This window comes from Myotis lucifugus, unplaced genomic scaffold, assembly GCF_000147115.1.
Source record: "Myotis lucifugus unplaced genomic scaffold, Myoluc2.0 scaffold_173, whole genome shotgun sequence".
NCBI lineage: Eukaryota > Metazoa > Chordata > Mammalia > Chiroptera > Vespertilionidae > Myotis > Myotis lucifugus.
The window spans coordinates 2,231,364-2,246,253 of record NW_005871221.1 but is presented as its reverse complement, the minus strand read 5'-3'; the positions used below and the strand labels follow the sequence as shown (position 1 = coordinate 2,246,253).

The 14,890-nt window shown below is 60.9% G+C and overlaps 1 protein-coding gene across 1 annotated transcript in view; it reads left to right on the top strand.

Annotated features, from left to right (window-relative positions):
- CRB2 (crumbs 2, cell polarity complex component) overlaps positions 1–14,890 on the top strand; it is a 22,747-nt gene that overhangs the window by 3,176 nt on the left and 4,681 nt on the right. Inside the window, 10 exon segments of the mRNA XM_023760135.1 lie at positions 4,604–4,924; positions 7,508–7,703; positions 7,820–7,959; positions 8,467–8,652; positions 8,834–8,947; positions 11,598–12,476; positions 12,567–13,075; positions 13,693–13,858; positions 14,696–14,826; positions 14,828–14,884. Of these exon segments, the coding sequence (XP_023615903.1) occupies positions 4,604–4,924; positions 7,508–7,703; positions 7,820–7,959; positions 8,467–8,652; positions 8,834–8,947; positions 11,598–12,476; positions 12,567–13,075; positions 13,693–13,858; positions 14,696–14,826; positions 14,828–14,884 (2,699 nt within the window).

Below are 14,890 nucleotides of genomic sequence, written 5' to 3'. Positions count from 1 at the left end.
TTAGACTGAACCAGAAGCCACCGTAGTTAAAGGTGAAATAATTACAGGTGGCCTGGTGGGCGGCAGGCCGGAGCCCCTCCTGCTCTGTGGGACCCTCCCTACGGGGAGCGCCTCCCTGGGGATCCCTGAAAGCTGGGGGTGGGGGCACTGCAGGCCTGAGCATGTTGGATGCCTAGTGCTCTGAGACCACGGTTTGGAAACTCCGGGATGTGCCAGTGCCAGGAACGGGGGGAGAGGACGAGAATCCCCTAGTTATTGTTGTGGTTACTGTTACCAGAATTATGCCTTTTAACCTCCGGGATTCCAGCTTTGTTACTGGGTCCCAGGCTTGGGGCCACTGATGTGAGATGAACAGGGCCCTACTGCCAGGAGCTCTGCACCTGAGATCCTGGGCCGCTTCTTCTTAAAATGTTTTTCCTTTTGACTTTCAGATGAAATCTACTTATTATTTTTTTAATCCTCACCCAAGGATATGTTTTTATTGATTTTAGAGATGGGAAGGGAGAGGGAGAGGGAGAGAGACACGTCTATTGCTTGCCTCCCATACATACCCTGACGGGGGATCAAACCTGGGTATGTGCCCTGATGGGGAATCCAACCCTCAGCCTTTCAGTGTGCGGGGGGATACTCCAACCAACTGACTAGTTAATAAATTTACGTACATGTCAAGTGTGCAAGTCTATGATAGATCATCTGTATATTGCATTGTGTGCCCAACACCTAAAGTCATTGGGTCACATCTTAAAGATAGTCTCTCCCTTTGTCCAGACTAGACACTTCCCAAAATCCACGCCCCAGAAACAGTTCTCATTGTGGCTGGCAGTTTCCACCAGGCCTGTGAGAAGTGCCCAGCGAGCAGGAGTCACTAAGCACTGAGGGAGGCCGGAGCCCAGGAGGCCTGCTAACGGCCAGGTTCTGGACAGACACCCAGGACTGCCCGCTCTCCCAGGCACATCCTGGAACCTCCATTCTTTTTTCTTTTTTTAAATCCTTCCCCGAGGATATGTTTTTATTGATTTTTATGGAGAGAGGAAGGGAAAGAGAAACAGTGATGTGAAAACTTCAATAGGTTGACCCCCTCCCCTGAAATGACTGGCTATTGAACCCACAACCTTTTTGTGTACTGGAGGGTGCTCCAACCACCTGAGCCCCTGGCGGGGGCCGAACCTCCATTCTTACGCTTGTGCATAGAGACCCCGTCCAGTGCCCGGGGAGTACAGGGTGGCAATGCAGAGTCTGCCCAGGGGAATTTCGCATGCCCGGGAGATGTGGGCCTCTCCCAAGTCTGAGACATCTGTTCTCAGTTTTTTGAGCGATGGTCCTGGGCAAGTTTACAACCTCTGAGTCAGAAAAAACAGTTCTCTTAACAGCACCCATGCCTAGTGGTTCTCAACCTTCTGGCCCTTTAAATACAGTTCCTCATGTTGTGACCCAACCATAAAATTATTTTCGTTGCTACTTCATCACTGTAATGTTGCTACTGTTATGAATCGCAATGTAAATACCTGATATGCAGGATGGTCTTAGGCGACCCCTGTGAAAGGGTGTGGTTCACCGCCAAAGGGGTCGCGACCCACAGGTTGAGAACCGCTGGAGCTTACAGCACTATAATAACGTGGTCATAGATGCGAGATGTGGAGCACAGACCAGAGCACATAGTACACACTCAGTAAATGGCTGCTGTTATTGTAATCCCGCCCTGTCCGCGGAGAATTTCCCTTCTGGGCCTTCCCAGGGCTGGGCAGCCGGTCCGAGGGGAGGGGCAATGTCAGTTTAATCCGTCCCCTGCAGGTCGTCCCAGGCGGCCTTAGAGGTCAGCAGGGATTTGTAAAGATAAGCACAGGCCCCTCGTTACCCTGGCAACAGGCCCCGCCCCTCCTGCCGGGCCCCTGGGACGGCCCCTCCCTCTGCCCTGGGTCCTTACCTCTCCTCCCCTCCGCCCTGGGCGGGCCTGGCCTCCCCGGCTGGCTCCTGGGAGACAGAACCGAGGTCAGCAGTCCCCAGCCCCACTGCACAAGGGACTCCCTGGGAGCAGCTGCAATGCAGATTCTGGGGCCCGGGGCCCAGGGGTGGGAATCTCTAGGTCGGAGCGAGGCCCAGGAATGGGAATCCTCACACCGGCGGCGGGGGCGGGGCTCTGGAACCAGTGGAGGCTCCGCAGCAGGGAGAGCTGGGCTTGCATTCCAGCCCCTCCTGGGCTGCGGGACTGGGCCTCATCTCTGAGCCTCTTTCCTCCACCGTGGAACAGAAGCAATAGCACTACCCAACTCCTCAGTAAACACGCAGATTCACAGATTACACACGAGATACGGCCGCCCCTGGTGGGCAGGCTAGTGGCGCTATTGCACGCCTCCCGGGACAGACAGCTCCCTCCCTCTCTGCGGGGCTCTGACAGGGCGAACTCCTTCCCCCAGGTGTGAACTCCTTCCCCCAGGTGCGGGGCTCTGTCATTCAGGGCCACAGCCCACCTGCTCCCACCTTCCCACTCCCCCAGGTGCTGCATGCCCGGCCTGGTCCCCTCTGCTCTGAAAGGGTACAGCTCCAGGTTGGGGTGGGACCCCCCGGGGCCGCACGGAGGAGGGTGGCATCTTGCTGGAATGAAATGGTACAGGCCCAGCAGCCAGAGCCCTTCACCTGGGCCCTCTGATTGCTGCGCTCCCCCTCCCGAGCGAGCCTGGGTCAAGGGACCCTGATCATAATGGCCGGAGCCCTCACTGAGGGGCCACTGGGTGCCAGGGCTTCACCCATGTCACTGCGGTGGCTCCTTACAACACCCTATGAGGTGGGCCCTGTCAGCACCCTGATCCAAGCCGGGTCTGTCTGATGCCAACCCCGTTCCTTCCATGAGGGAGCTGAACTCACTCCCACCCCCTTCAGATCACCTTCCCGCCTCCATCACAGCATCTAGCCCTGGGGACTGGCTCCTAAAGGGATCAGCCACAGCCACTTGGAATGGGAAAAAGATGGGCTGCCCATAAGCTCCCGAGAGAGGCCCAAATACCCCCTGCCCTCACCCCTGTGACCAGGCGAGGGGGGTGGGGATGGATGCTCTGAGCTGGGGAGAGGAACAGTGGGCAGAGGGGGTCTGTGGACCCCGTGGCCCTAGAAAGTCATCTGGTCTGACAGCATTTGAGACCCTCTGCCCCTCTGCCACTAGCCTGGCCCTGGTGGGACTCCCAATTTGGGGCTGGGAGTGAGTGAGCCCATGTTGAGCTGTACCAGGCGCTCTGGGTGCTCCGAGTGGGGGTGGCAGCGGGATCCTCTCCCTGCGTCTATTTATTGGTCAGTATTCCCGTCTCCCTGTCCCCCATCCTGCTTGGCCCTGGCTGGGAAGGGTGGGGGTCGGCCCGTGGACAGCCTTGCCTTGTGGAATGTGGATGACGCCTGAGAGGCTGCGGAGCCTTATCTGGGGGTCTTCACCCGGGTGGGGGAGGGGAGGCGCAGGGCCTGGTTAGTGTCTGGATGACAACTTGGCCAGGGAAGGGGCACCTCTCAGAACCCCAGGTGGGGGAGGGGGTGCCTCCTTTCTTATGGGCGACTCCCCCTCCCCCATCACTTACCGAGTTCCTACAAGCGGGGATTGGCTGCAGTCCCGGAGGCTCTGATCCTATCACACCCTGAGGCACGGACTGTCAGCACCCCCTTTCGGACTGGGAGATGCAGCTCCCTGGGAGGAACGACTTGCCCACCGTCCCAGAGCTAGTAATTGCGCTGGGATCTAACCCAGGCTGTTTTACTCCAAGGTCCGAGTTCTTACTGTCCTTACTCCAGAATTATACTGACAGGCTGACAGGCTGGGAGGGAGGGGGGGGGAGGGAGGCTGGCTCTCTACCTGGCTTGGCTTCCGGATCAGTAGGTGATCCTCTAACAGGGAGCTCAGTGCAGGCAGCACAGCGGCCAGGCTGCTGCTCAAGCATTTGCTGATGGGGGTACAATGAGGGCCAGGGATCCCATGAGAAGTTCCCAGAGCAGTGGGGTGGGCTGGGAAGAGGGGGAGGGGGGGAAAGAAGGGCCTTTGAAGTCCTCCATCTTCAATTTCACTCAATTTCACGCAGGGATGGAGTTACCAGACCCCCAGCAGGAGTGGCGGAGGGGGCAGTGGGGAGAGCTCTGACCTGGGCCCTCTGGGAGGGAATGGGCCATGGACAGGAGACGCCCACCCCAGTGGGGCTGACCCCGGCGGGAAGGCCTGGAAAGCTGTCCCAGCACTAACTTGCTGTGCGATGGCCTCTGGCAAGTCCTCACTTTCTCTCTTGAGCCTCAATCTGCTCTCGTGAAATGGGCACGACAGAGCCTGCCTCAAAGGGGCGCTGCAGGGATGCGAGGGGATGGAGAGCAAGCTCCTGGGATGGCTGCCTGCTCGCCAATCCTGAGCGCAGTAGCGTCCCAGGTCCCATTTTCTGCCATGGAGGCTCCGGAACTACTCCCAGTCCCGGTGTGGCTGTGTGCAGCCTGTTGGGACCTGCTTTGTAGAGCCACTGGCCCCTTCTCCACCCTACCGAGTGTGGACAGACCCTGCGGTTTTCTGTCTCCAGGGACCAGGGCGAGTGTGGGGAGGGGAGTGCCCGGTAGCCCCTGCCCACCCTGTCTCCTCTCTCTACAGGAACAGAGCCTTCAGAGGCTCGGAGTGCCTGTGCCTCAGACCCATGCTCTCCAGGGACCCAGTGCCAGGCTACGGAGAGCGGCTACACCTGCGGGCCCACCGAGCCCCAGGGCTGTGCCACCCAGCCCTGCTACCACGGCGCGCTGTGTGTGCCCCAGGGTCCAGGTCCTAACGACTTCCGCTGTTACTGTGTGCCCGGGTTCCAGGGCCCCCGCTGTGAGTTGGACATCGATGAGTGTGCCTCCCGGCCCTGCCACCACGGGGCCACCTGCCGCAACCTGGCCGATCGATACGAGTGCCACTGCCCCCTTGACTATGCAGGTAATGGCCCCGGCTGTGCCCGGAGGAGGTTCTGTAATGTCCATCCCATTGGCTCAGGGTGTGAAGTCAGCAACTCGGCTTTGACTTTAGTAGAGACACCCCCACCTCCTTTCCAGGCATCCTGGCAGCTCTCAGGGACAGCCACTCTAGGTCTCCACGCTTCTGGGGCTGCCCTGGCAGCTCTGGGTGAGCGTGGATGTGTAAGCACTGGTACGGTGCCTGGCACAGAAAAGGCACTGCACACGCGCTCCCTCAGTCCCTTCCAGAGTTCCGACGCGTGCTAGGTATGGAGACACCCTCGGGCATCTCTGGTGGGACTGGAGTGCAGATCTGCCTGGACTGGCCTTAGTGAGTACACACCTAGTATTTCTCACATCTACTCGCTCCAGACCTGTGTCCGGCTGTGGTGTAGACTTCCTGTCACTCATCGAATGATTCTAGAGCAGTGGTTCTCAACCTTCCTAATGCCGTGACCCTTTAATACAGTTCCTCATGTTGTGGTGACCCCCAACCATAAAATTATTTGTGTTGCTACGTCATAACTGTAATTTTGCTACTGTTATGAATCGTCATGTAAATATCTGATATGCAGGATGTATTTTCATTGTTACAAATTGAACATAATTAAAGCATAGGGATTAACCACAAAAACAATATGTAATTATATATGTGTTTTCCGATGGTCTTAGGCGACCCCTGTGAAAGGGTCATTCAACCCCAAGGGGTCGCGACCCACAGGTTGAGAACCGCTGTTCTAGAGTATGAACACCCCTGGTATGGTTCAGGTTGTAATGTGGACCCCTTCCCTGGGTAGCCCCCCAACCTCCAGCAGAGAGACACTGGTGGTCTTGTTCAAACTGGACGGTGGGACTAATCCCAGGGGCCTCTGCGGTCTCCAGTGGGAAGTGGACGATGCATTTCCAAGTGCTGCACTGAGGAAACGCTAGCCCCGTCCCAGTCCCATTCCTGCTCCCAGCAAGAGCAACGGAGTGAGTGCCTAGAGGCCGGGGAGGAGGACACAGCTGGGGAGAGGTCAGGTCCAGGGCAGCTGGGAGCCTGCAGTATAGACACTGGATTCAGACAACTCTCTCTGAGGGCAGAGGGCAGTTTGAGGTCACCTCAGAGCAGTGGGTCAGACTGGGGGGGCTGGGTTCCAGGGGAGGGTGCTTAGAGAGAAGAGGTAGGTCTCGGCATGCAGAGGAACATGGACTCCGGAAGCGGGTTCCGTGTGTCTTTCTCAGCCTTTGAGCGCCTCGGTGCCTGGGTATGTGAGGTCATGTGTGTCTCTCAGTATTTTCCGGTGTCCAGGCTCCCTGAATGCCTTTGTGCTAAAATGCTGTGTGCGTGCGTGCCAGCAGGTGCGTGCGCGCCCGGATGTGTGGTGCGCACACGCTCTGGGGAATGCTTTTTAGGTGAGACGTGAGCGAGTGCAGTGTCTGTGTGACTCATTTCTCTGCTCCTCCTTCCGTTCCCAGCCAGGCGGGGGAGGCTGGGATTCCAGGCCTGGGCCTAGCTCTGCCTGGCACAGAGGGTGGGAGCGGGGCCAGGGAGGCAGGCATGCGGGATCACAGGGAGGAGGGGCTGTGTTTTGTGCTCGCTGAGCCAGGAAGGGGGTAAGGTTCCTGCAGGAGCCGCCTGGGCCCCCGGGCCCCCATGACCAATCATTTCCCAGGACCCATCCCAGGTGGGGGGCAGGGGTAGGGCCACTGGAGTGTACAATGACAAACGTAGCAGTCCATCTCCACACTGGGGTTCCCCACCTCCCTTCACCTCCACAGCCTCCTCCCCCAAGGGCCTCCCAGTCTTCTGGGTGTTGTCCAGGACTGAGGGGGTTCCCAGGACTTGGACTTTCAGTTTTAAAAGCAAGACAATGCAGGGGAGACCAGAGGAGGCGCTTACCCTACTCAGCATCTCCCGCCGGGGCGTGTTCCTCTCTGGGGTCCATCCTTACACTTTGCAAAGCCGGCAGGTGAGCCTTTTAAAACGCAGATAGGAGCAGGTAACTCAGCTGCATACAACTTTAGGGTAAGCCCAGATTGTGTCACCTGGCCCCAAGGCCAGGCCTCCCTGTACCCCTGCCTCACCTCCTCCGCTCTCCCCTTAGCTCCCTACCTTCCACGCGGCCATAGGGCATCATGCCCGGCCGCAAGCAGGTGTTGACTAACAGTCTCTCTGGAACCCAACAGCCCCCCATCCTAGTCTATGAAGCCACCTGGTCCTCCAGGAGGCCCTTCTTCCAAGAAGCCCTCCCTGACTCCCAATCCCCCAGGCTAAGATCCTGGCTCTTGCTTCCCCAGAATCCAGGACTTTCTCATTGTTGAGCTTATCAACATGAAAAACCAGTCCTCCCGTAGTTAACACTGACTTAACACCCATCTCCTGGCTAGATGCTCGTGAGCCCAAGGGAGCAGGGATGTCGGTCTTGTTTCTATCCTGTTACCACCGGGGGCGCGAGAAACTCCTTCTCTGCGTGGACCCTCACCTTCCGCTCCTTGTAACTGGAACTGTTTGAGGAGGCCCGACTCGGCCTCTGTCGCCCTCCCTCTCGGTGACCTGCCTCTGTCTGTGTCTCGGCCCGTCCAGGCGTGAACTGCGAGGTGGAGGTGGACCAGTGCGCCTCGGCGCCCTGCCTGCACGGGGGCTCGTGCCTGGACGGCGTGGGCTCCTACCGCTGCGTGTGCGCGCCGGGCTACGGGGGCGCCAGCTGCCAGCTGGACCTGGACGAGTGCCAGAGCCAGCCGTGCGCGCACGGGGGCGTGTGCCACGACCTGGTCAACGGGTGAGTGGACGGCCGGGTGCCCGAAGGCGGGAAGGCCGCACGCTGGGTTGGGCTGGGGGGAGGGACGCGGGGGAGGCGGTGGGGCTGCAGCCGAGTGCGCGCTCGCTCTGCTCCAGGTTCCGGTGCGACTGCGGGGACACGGGCTACGAGGGCGCGCGCTGCGAGCAGGAGGTGCTAGAGTGCGCGTCGGCGCCCTGCGCGCACAACGCCACCTACCTCGAGGGCCTCGGAGGCTTCCGCTGCCTCTGCTGGCCAGGTGCCTCCCTGTGCGTGTGTGTGTTTTTGGGGGGGGGGGGGGGGGCCCGCAGGCGTGCGCATGCGTAGGCTGGCGGGCGGGGCGCGGCCTGGGGCGGAGAAATCCGGTGCGCACGCGCCCTCAGTGGACCTCCCTGTGCGCGCGCACGTGATTGCAACTTCTCCAAGCCTCAGGCTTCTGATCTGCAAAATGGGGCCGATCATCGCACCTGCTCCCAGGGTAGTTCCGAGGAGAGTAAAGGTGTAATGACCACGAGGCCTCGGCCCACGGCCTGGCACGTGCAAGGTGCTCACCTCTCATGGTAATGCCAGGAAGATGCCGCTGAGCTGACGGAGGCTACCAGAGTCGTTCCTACCCCCTTTGATGTGTCACTCTCTCAGAACACGCCTGACCATATTCTGAGCCGTTACCCTAACCTGACCCTGGGCTGGGCTGGCGCCTGAGGGGGGAGGGTGCTGCAGCCGGAGGACTCCCTGTGACCTGATGTCCACGTGTGTGTGTCCCCAGGCTACAGCGGCGAGCTGTGTGAGGTGGACGAGGACGAGTGTGCGGCAGGCCCCTGCCAGCACGGGGGCCAATGCCTGCAGCGCTCCGACCCGGCCCTCTACGGGGGCGCCCAGGCCGCCTTCCCCGGCGCCTTCAGCTTCCGCCGTGCTGCTGGCTTCCTGTGCCGCTGCCCTCCAGGCTTTGAGGGTGAGCTCCCTACCCCTTTCCAGGGCAGAAGGTCCGCCGGTGTTCAGATGCTCCCGGAGGGATGAGGGGTGGGTTCACGCACCTCTCTTTGGGCCTCAGTCTCTCTAGCTATAACATGGGCCCTTCCAGGTCCAGACTGGCTCTGAGGGCACAGGTGGGAACACGGCTGGGCCTCTTGCAGGGGACGACTGCAGCGTGGACGTGGACGAGTGTGCCTCCGGGCCATGCCTCGGTGGAGGCAGCTGCCAAGACCTGCCCAACGGCTTTCGGTGTCACTGTCCAAGTGGCTACACAGGTGCTTGGGGGTGGGGTGGGCACCGGGGCAGGGCAAGGTCAGAGCTGGTGGGTCTGGGGTGGGAAGGCTCCTCTGGCTGATGTGTGGAGGCTGGGTTGATGGGGAGAGGGAATTAGAGAGGAGGTGGGTATAGTGGCCCAGGTGTCATTCCAGCTGGGGCCGAGCTGGGACCTGGGCTTTGGAGGTGGGAATGCAGGGAATAAACAGGTTGAGAAACATCTAGGAGGACACCTGCAGGTCCTGAGGGTTATCCAGGTGCGATGGAAGGTGTCAGGGATGCGGCTACATGTGACATTGGGTGGAGGACAGTGAGTGCAGCTGTGTCCACACTGAGTCTGTTGGAGGGGCACCCCCGGGAGGAGCCTGGGTGGGGGCTGTTGGATAGGGATCTGGGGCCCAGGGCTGTGGCCTGGGCTGGAGTCAGAGACTGAGGGTCAGAAGTGTCACCCTGACAGCCGGGGCCACGAGTGGCCGAGGTTGTCGGGGAGAATGTGTGGGTGATGGGCAGAGACCCCAGGCACCTGACATCAGAGGGCTGGGCAGAGGCCGAGGGGCCTGCAGGAAGGACAGAGGCCCTTGGGCCAGGACAGGGAAGGGAGAAGGGGAGCTAGAGCCAGTGTCTGGAGAAGGATGAGCTTGACCTTGGGGGAGCTGGGGCCTGTGGGGCAGGAGTTGGGGGCGCAGCAGCCTCTCCCTGCCTCGGTGCAGCAGATGCACAGACACACAGACACCCTCCCACACGGACACCGGTGAACCCAAGGAACTCCTCACTCACTGCGTGTCCCTGCCCCTCTGGATGCCTGTGGCACTTCCCCCACACGGCCCACATTCCTGCCCGGCTCGCTGCCTCCTCTCCCTGGCAGGGCTCCTCGACACAGGCTCCCCCGCCCAGGGGAAGGAGGTGGTGACCACACCGTCGCCTCTACCCTTCATCCACTCAAAGACCCTGGGGCGCAGTGCCTCCACCCTTGGGTGGCCACCTCCCCTGGGCGCCCCGCCCTGTGGGCCGCAGTCCCCGAGTCCTGCCTCCTGGGTGCTGGCACACAGTGGGTCCACCAAGGCAGCTTTGAAGAGCATTCTCTGTGTATTTGTTACCCCTGACCACTGCCCCATGAAGTGGGGGCTTAAGTCCCCACCTTCTAGAGGAGGCCTTGGAGCCTTCAGAGAGGGAGTGTCACCCCCTCAGGTTCCCCAGCCTCAGCAGCAGCTGAGCTCAGCTGATGGGTGACAGCGAGGTCAGATCTCTAAGGTCAGAGACCAGGAGGGGGAATCCCAGCTGTGGGGCTGGGCTCCTTGCCACTGTCCACCCCCATCCTCCCTTTGGTTCATGCTGGCGTGGGGGAGGCCAGTGCCTGGCATTCCTGAGCCGGGTCTGAAGGAGGCAGCCAGACCAGGCCGGGAGCGCTGCTCCCCAGCCTCGGCGGCCGCCCAGCACTCTCACACATCCGGGGAAATGCGATGGGGCTGCGGGCCCTGTGGACCTTCCTGGGGGGCCTGTGGCTCCTGGCAGGTATGGAGAAGGGTGGCTCTGGGCAGGGGAGGTGGAGCTAGCTGTCCTCAGAAGGAGGCTGTGCTGCTTGTGTGCTGACCGGGCCAGGATTCAAAGCCTGGTCGCTTCTTTGGGCCTATGTCCCTCCAGCTGGGATATTGGAGCAGGGCTAGCCTTGGTGGTTTTGTGGAGTTTCGGGCTGAACTGGGGTTAGGCTGTGGCCTCTTGACCTAAGCTAGGGCCAGAGCACCTGGCATGGGAGCTCTGGGAAGGAGGGTGAGGTGGTCCCTTCACAGCTTGTATGGGCCCCTTGGGAGGTTAGAGCCTGGGGCTACCGGGAGTGCCACAGATGCATGCCCACCTCTACCTGCTCCTCCCTTTTATCACTCTGTCCACCAAAGCCATGCTAGGCCCTTCGCTGGGTGCCAATGCTATACTCAAGCCCCTGGAGGAGACCTCAGCTGCCCAGACAGATACTTTCAATACAGAGTTCTGTGTCGCTGTGCCTGGATGTGGACAGGGAGTTGGGAGTGACACACTAGCTTGGGGTTGGGAGTCAGAGAAAGCCACCGAGGGGACTGGCCCTTTGCAGGAAAAGCTCAGAGGAACAGGCAGTTCAAGGTGTGTAGGGAGCAGGGTTGAGACTTGAGTGCCCGGTCGTGCCCAGCGAGTCAGAGAAAGCCACCGAGAGGCAGGACTTCGCAGGAAAAGCTCGGAGGAACAGGCGGTTCAAGGTGTGTAGGGAGCAGGGTTGAGACTTGAGTGCCCGGTCGTGCCCAGCCCAAGAGGAACCTTGAATGCCAGGGTGAGTGATTGGACCTTCGGCAGCAGAGGAACTGGCGGGTGATCTTTAGAACCAGCTCTCTGGCTGCTTGTGGAGATGGCTGGCAGAGGGGTTCTGCAGTCAGGCAGGCGAGGCAGGAGAGGTGGGTGGCAGATTGGAGAGTATTTAGGGGATTGAATCTGCAGGGTGTGGAGAGAAAGGGGTATCCCGGGTTCCAGCCTCCGGGGACCTCAAGGGGCCACGGAAAAACCTTTGGAAATTGGGAATCGGTTTGGTTGATAGGTACTGAGGTCCCGGTCCCAGGAAGCTGGGAAGCTCTGGGTCCAGACTGTGGTTCTGGCCTTGGGTGCTGAGCCTTGGCCTGGTCTCTCCCGAAGGCCTGACGTGTCAGGAGGAAGTGGACGAATGCCTGTCGGAGCCTTGCCTCCACGGGGGGACCTGTGATGACATCACGGCAGGCTACACCTGCCGGTGCCCGGAGGACTGGGGTGGGCAGGACTGTTCTGTGCAGCTCACTGGCTGCCAGGGCCACACTTGCCCACTGGCTGCGACCTGCATCCCTACCTTTGAGTCTGGAGTCCACAGTTATGTCTGCCGCTGCCCACCTGGTACCCACGGACCTGCTTGTGGCCAGAATACCACCTTCTCCATGGTGGCTGGGAACCCTGTGCGGGCATCAGTACCAGCCGGTGGGCCCCTGGGTCTGGCACTGAGGTTTCGCACCACCCTACCTGCTGGTGCCCTGGCCACTCGCACTGATAGCCAGGACAGCTTGGAGCTGGAGCTGGCACTGGCGGCAGCCACACTTCAGGCCACACTCTGGAGCCACGGCAGTCCCGTTCTAGTCCTGAGGCTGCCAGACCTGGCCCTAAATGATGACCACTGGCACCGAGTGGAGGTGACACTCCGCCTCGAGGTCCTGGAGCTGCGGCTCTGGCATGAAGGCTGCCCTGCCCAGCTCTGTGTGGCCTCCAGCTCTGTGCCCCCGGCTCCTACGGCTTCCCCGGCCACGCCGCCTGCCGGGTTCCGCTCTGTCCAGCTGGGTGGTGCAGACTTTGCAGGCTGCCTCCAGGACGTCCATGTGGATGGGCACCTCCTGCTGCCTGAAGATCTTGGGGAGCATGTCCTCCTAGGCTGCAGGCGCCGTGAGCAGTGTCAGCCTCTGTCCTGTGCCCACGGAGGGGCCTGCGTGGACCTGTGGACTCACTTCCATTGCGACTGCCCCCGGCCCTACAGTGGACCCACATGTGCTGATGGTGAGGAGTGAGCCAGGTGGGCCCCAGGGCAGAGGCCGTGCCTTCCCCTAGCCCACATGCCTCATGCCTGGCCCCCTCTCCCCCCTGCAGAGGTTCCTGCAGCCACATTCGGCTTGGGGGGCGCCCTGAGTTCTGCATCCTTCCTGGTCCCTCGGCTGCCAGGCCCCAACCTCACGGTGTCCTTCCTCCTCCGCACTCGGGAACCTGCTGGCCTGCTGCTCCAGCTTGCCGACGACTCGGCAGCTGTCCTGACGGTGTTCCTGAGCGAGGGCCAGATCCGGGCCGAGGTGCGGGGCGGTCCTGCACTGGTGCTGCCCGGACCCTGGGACGATGGGCTCCGCCGCCTGGTGACACTCAGCTTCGGGTCTGAGCAGCTGCAGGGCTCGGGGCTGCAGGTGCATGTGGGTGGGAGACGCCTCCCTGCGGACGCCCAGCCTTGGGGTGGGCCCTTCCGCGGCTGCCTCCAGGACCTGCGACTCAATGGCCTCCACCTCCCCTTCTTTCCGCTGCCGCTGGGGAACGCAAGCCAGCCCCGCAAGCTGGGCAGCAGGCAGGCCTGGAACCTCACGGCGGGCTGCGTCTCTGAGGACCTGTGCAGGGTGAGTGCTCTGGCAAAGGGGTGGGGCCCTCTTCCGCCCTGCACCTCTGGGTCCGCACGTCTTCCTCCCGGTGAGGAAGGCACTCTGCCCAAGGTGCCACGGTTAGAGAGGGGCAGCGAAGGGCTCGCATTCAGCTCCTCTCTGGCCCAGCTGCTCTGGCCCTCTGGTCCTTTTCTGAGACCGACACCCTGACCCAGGCAAGGGCTCTCTCAGCCTCTGTGCAGGAACTGTGTGGGGACACAGGGACCCACTTGGCTCATGAACAAAGACCAGCCCTGGAATCGGAAGAGCCTGGGTGTGAACTCTGGGTGTGGGGTTTTGGACTTTATTAGCTGATGTGGTGGTGGTGGCGGGGGCGGGGGGGCGGGGGGGGGGGGGAGTTGTGCCGCACCTGGGGCTGCTCCTGGACCAACCTCTACTTACTGGCTGGGTGACTCAGGCAAATGGCTGCTCCTCTCTGAGCCTCAGTTTCCTCATCTGTAAAGTGGGGATAGTGACTTCCACTCCATTTGTTTGAGGAGGTAATGCGTCTGTAGTAGGTGCTCAGTTAAGAACCAGTGCAGGGACGGTTATGCTACTGCAGGCCTGAGCCAATCGCTGTCCCGATTCTCCTGCAGCCCAGCCCCTGTCTCAATGGTGGGACTTGCCTGGTCACCTGGAATGACTTTCACTGCACCTGCCCTGCCAACTTCACAGGGCCCACGTGTGCCCAGCAGCTGTGGTGTCCTGGCCAGCCCTGCCTCCCGCCTGCCACCTGTGAGGAGGTCCCTGATGGCTTTGTCTGTGAGTGTGTGCCCTGGGCACCCCCCATGCTGGGTGCTGGACACTCAGGCTGGGTTAGACCCCACCCCTAACCTCAGGGCTCACAGTAGACCAGGATGCCAACAGTTCCAGCCCCCTGTAGTTGGGCCACTGCATCCAGCAGGACAAGCTTTCTAGAAGGGAGAGAGCATTCGCTAGATTTTCAAGGTCAGATAAAACTCTGACATGGCGTAGGGAAGGGCCTATCAGGGAGGGGAAAGAACATGTGCAAAGGCCCTGAGGGTTAGAAGAACAATTTGACACAAGTACAGGTATGGGATGGCTAGGTTGCCAGGGGCCTTGAAAGTTGGGCCAGACAGCTCAGGACTTCTTCCCAAGGGCAGTGGGGTGCCACGGGAGGGTTTTAAGTTGGAGAAAGACATGATTAGCATTTTAAAAAGCTGACTGCATTTCATTAAAATGCATGGTCGACTTTTTAAAAATCTGCATGAAAAAAAAAGGACTCCCTGCAGTGGAGAGTAGGCCTCGGTGATGGTGATGAGACCAGGCAACTTCAGGAGGAGGGAAAGGGGAGAGGAAGGGGCAGCAGATTTTTCGAGGGGTTATTGTTGCCTGGTCTGCTCCCTGGAGGGTAGGGTGGGCGCAGTCTGGAGGAAGGGGATTGGGAGGGGGTGCAAGTGCAGGTGGGGCCGCAGATTCTGGGGTTAGATGGTGGGTGGCTGTGTGTTGCCTCTCCCCATCCTCCACCCACACTCAATGGGTGGGAGTGGAGGCGGCAGATGGGATCCCCTGCGTGTAGGGGTTATGGTGGGTGGGTGGGTGCCCGGAGGCCCTCACCCACGCTCCCGCTCTCCGCAGGTGTGGCGGAAGCCACGTTCCTCGAGGGCCCTCCCGTCCCATTCAGCGGACACAACGCCTCGTCGGGACACGAGTTCAGCGGCCTCTCGCTCGCCTTCCGCACACGCGACTCGGAGGCCGGACTGCTGCGGCCGCCCCGCGGGCACCCTGGCCGCCGTCTGGCTGGCCGTCCACAACGGCTCGCTGGCGGCCGCG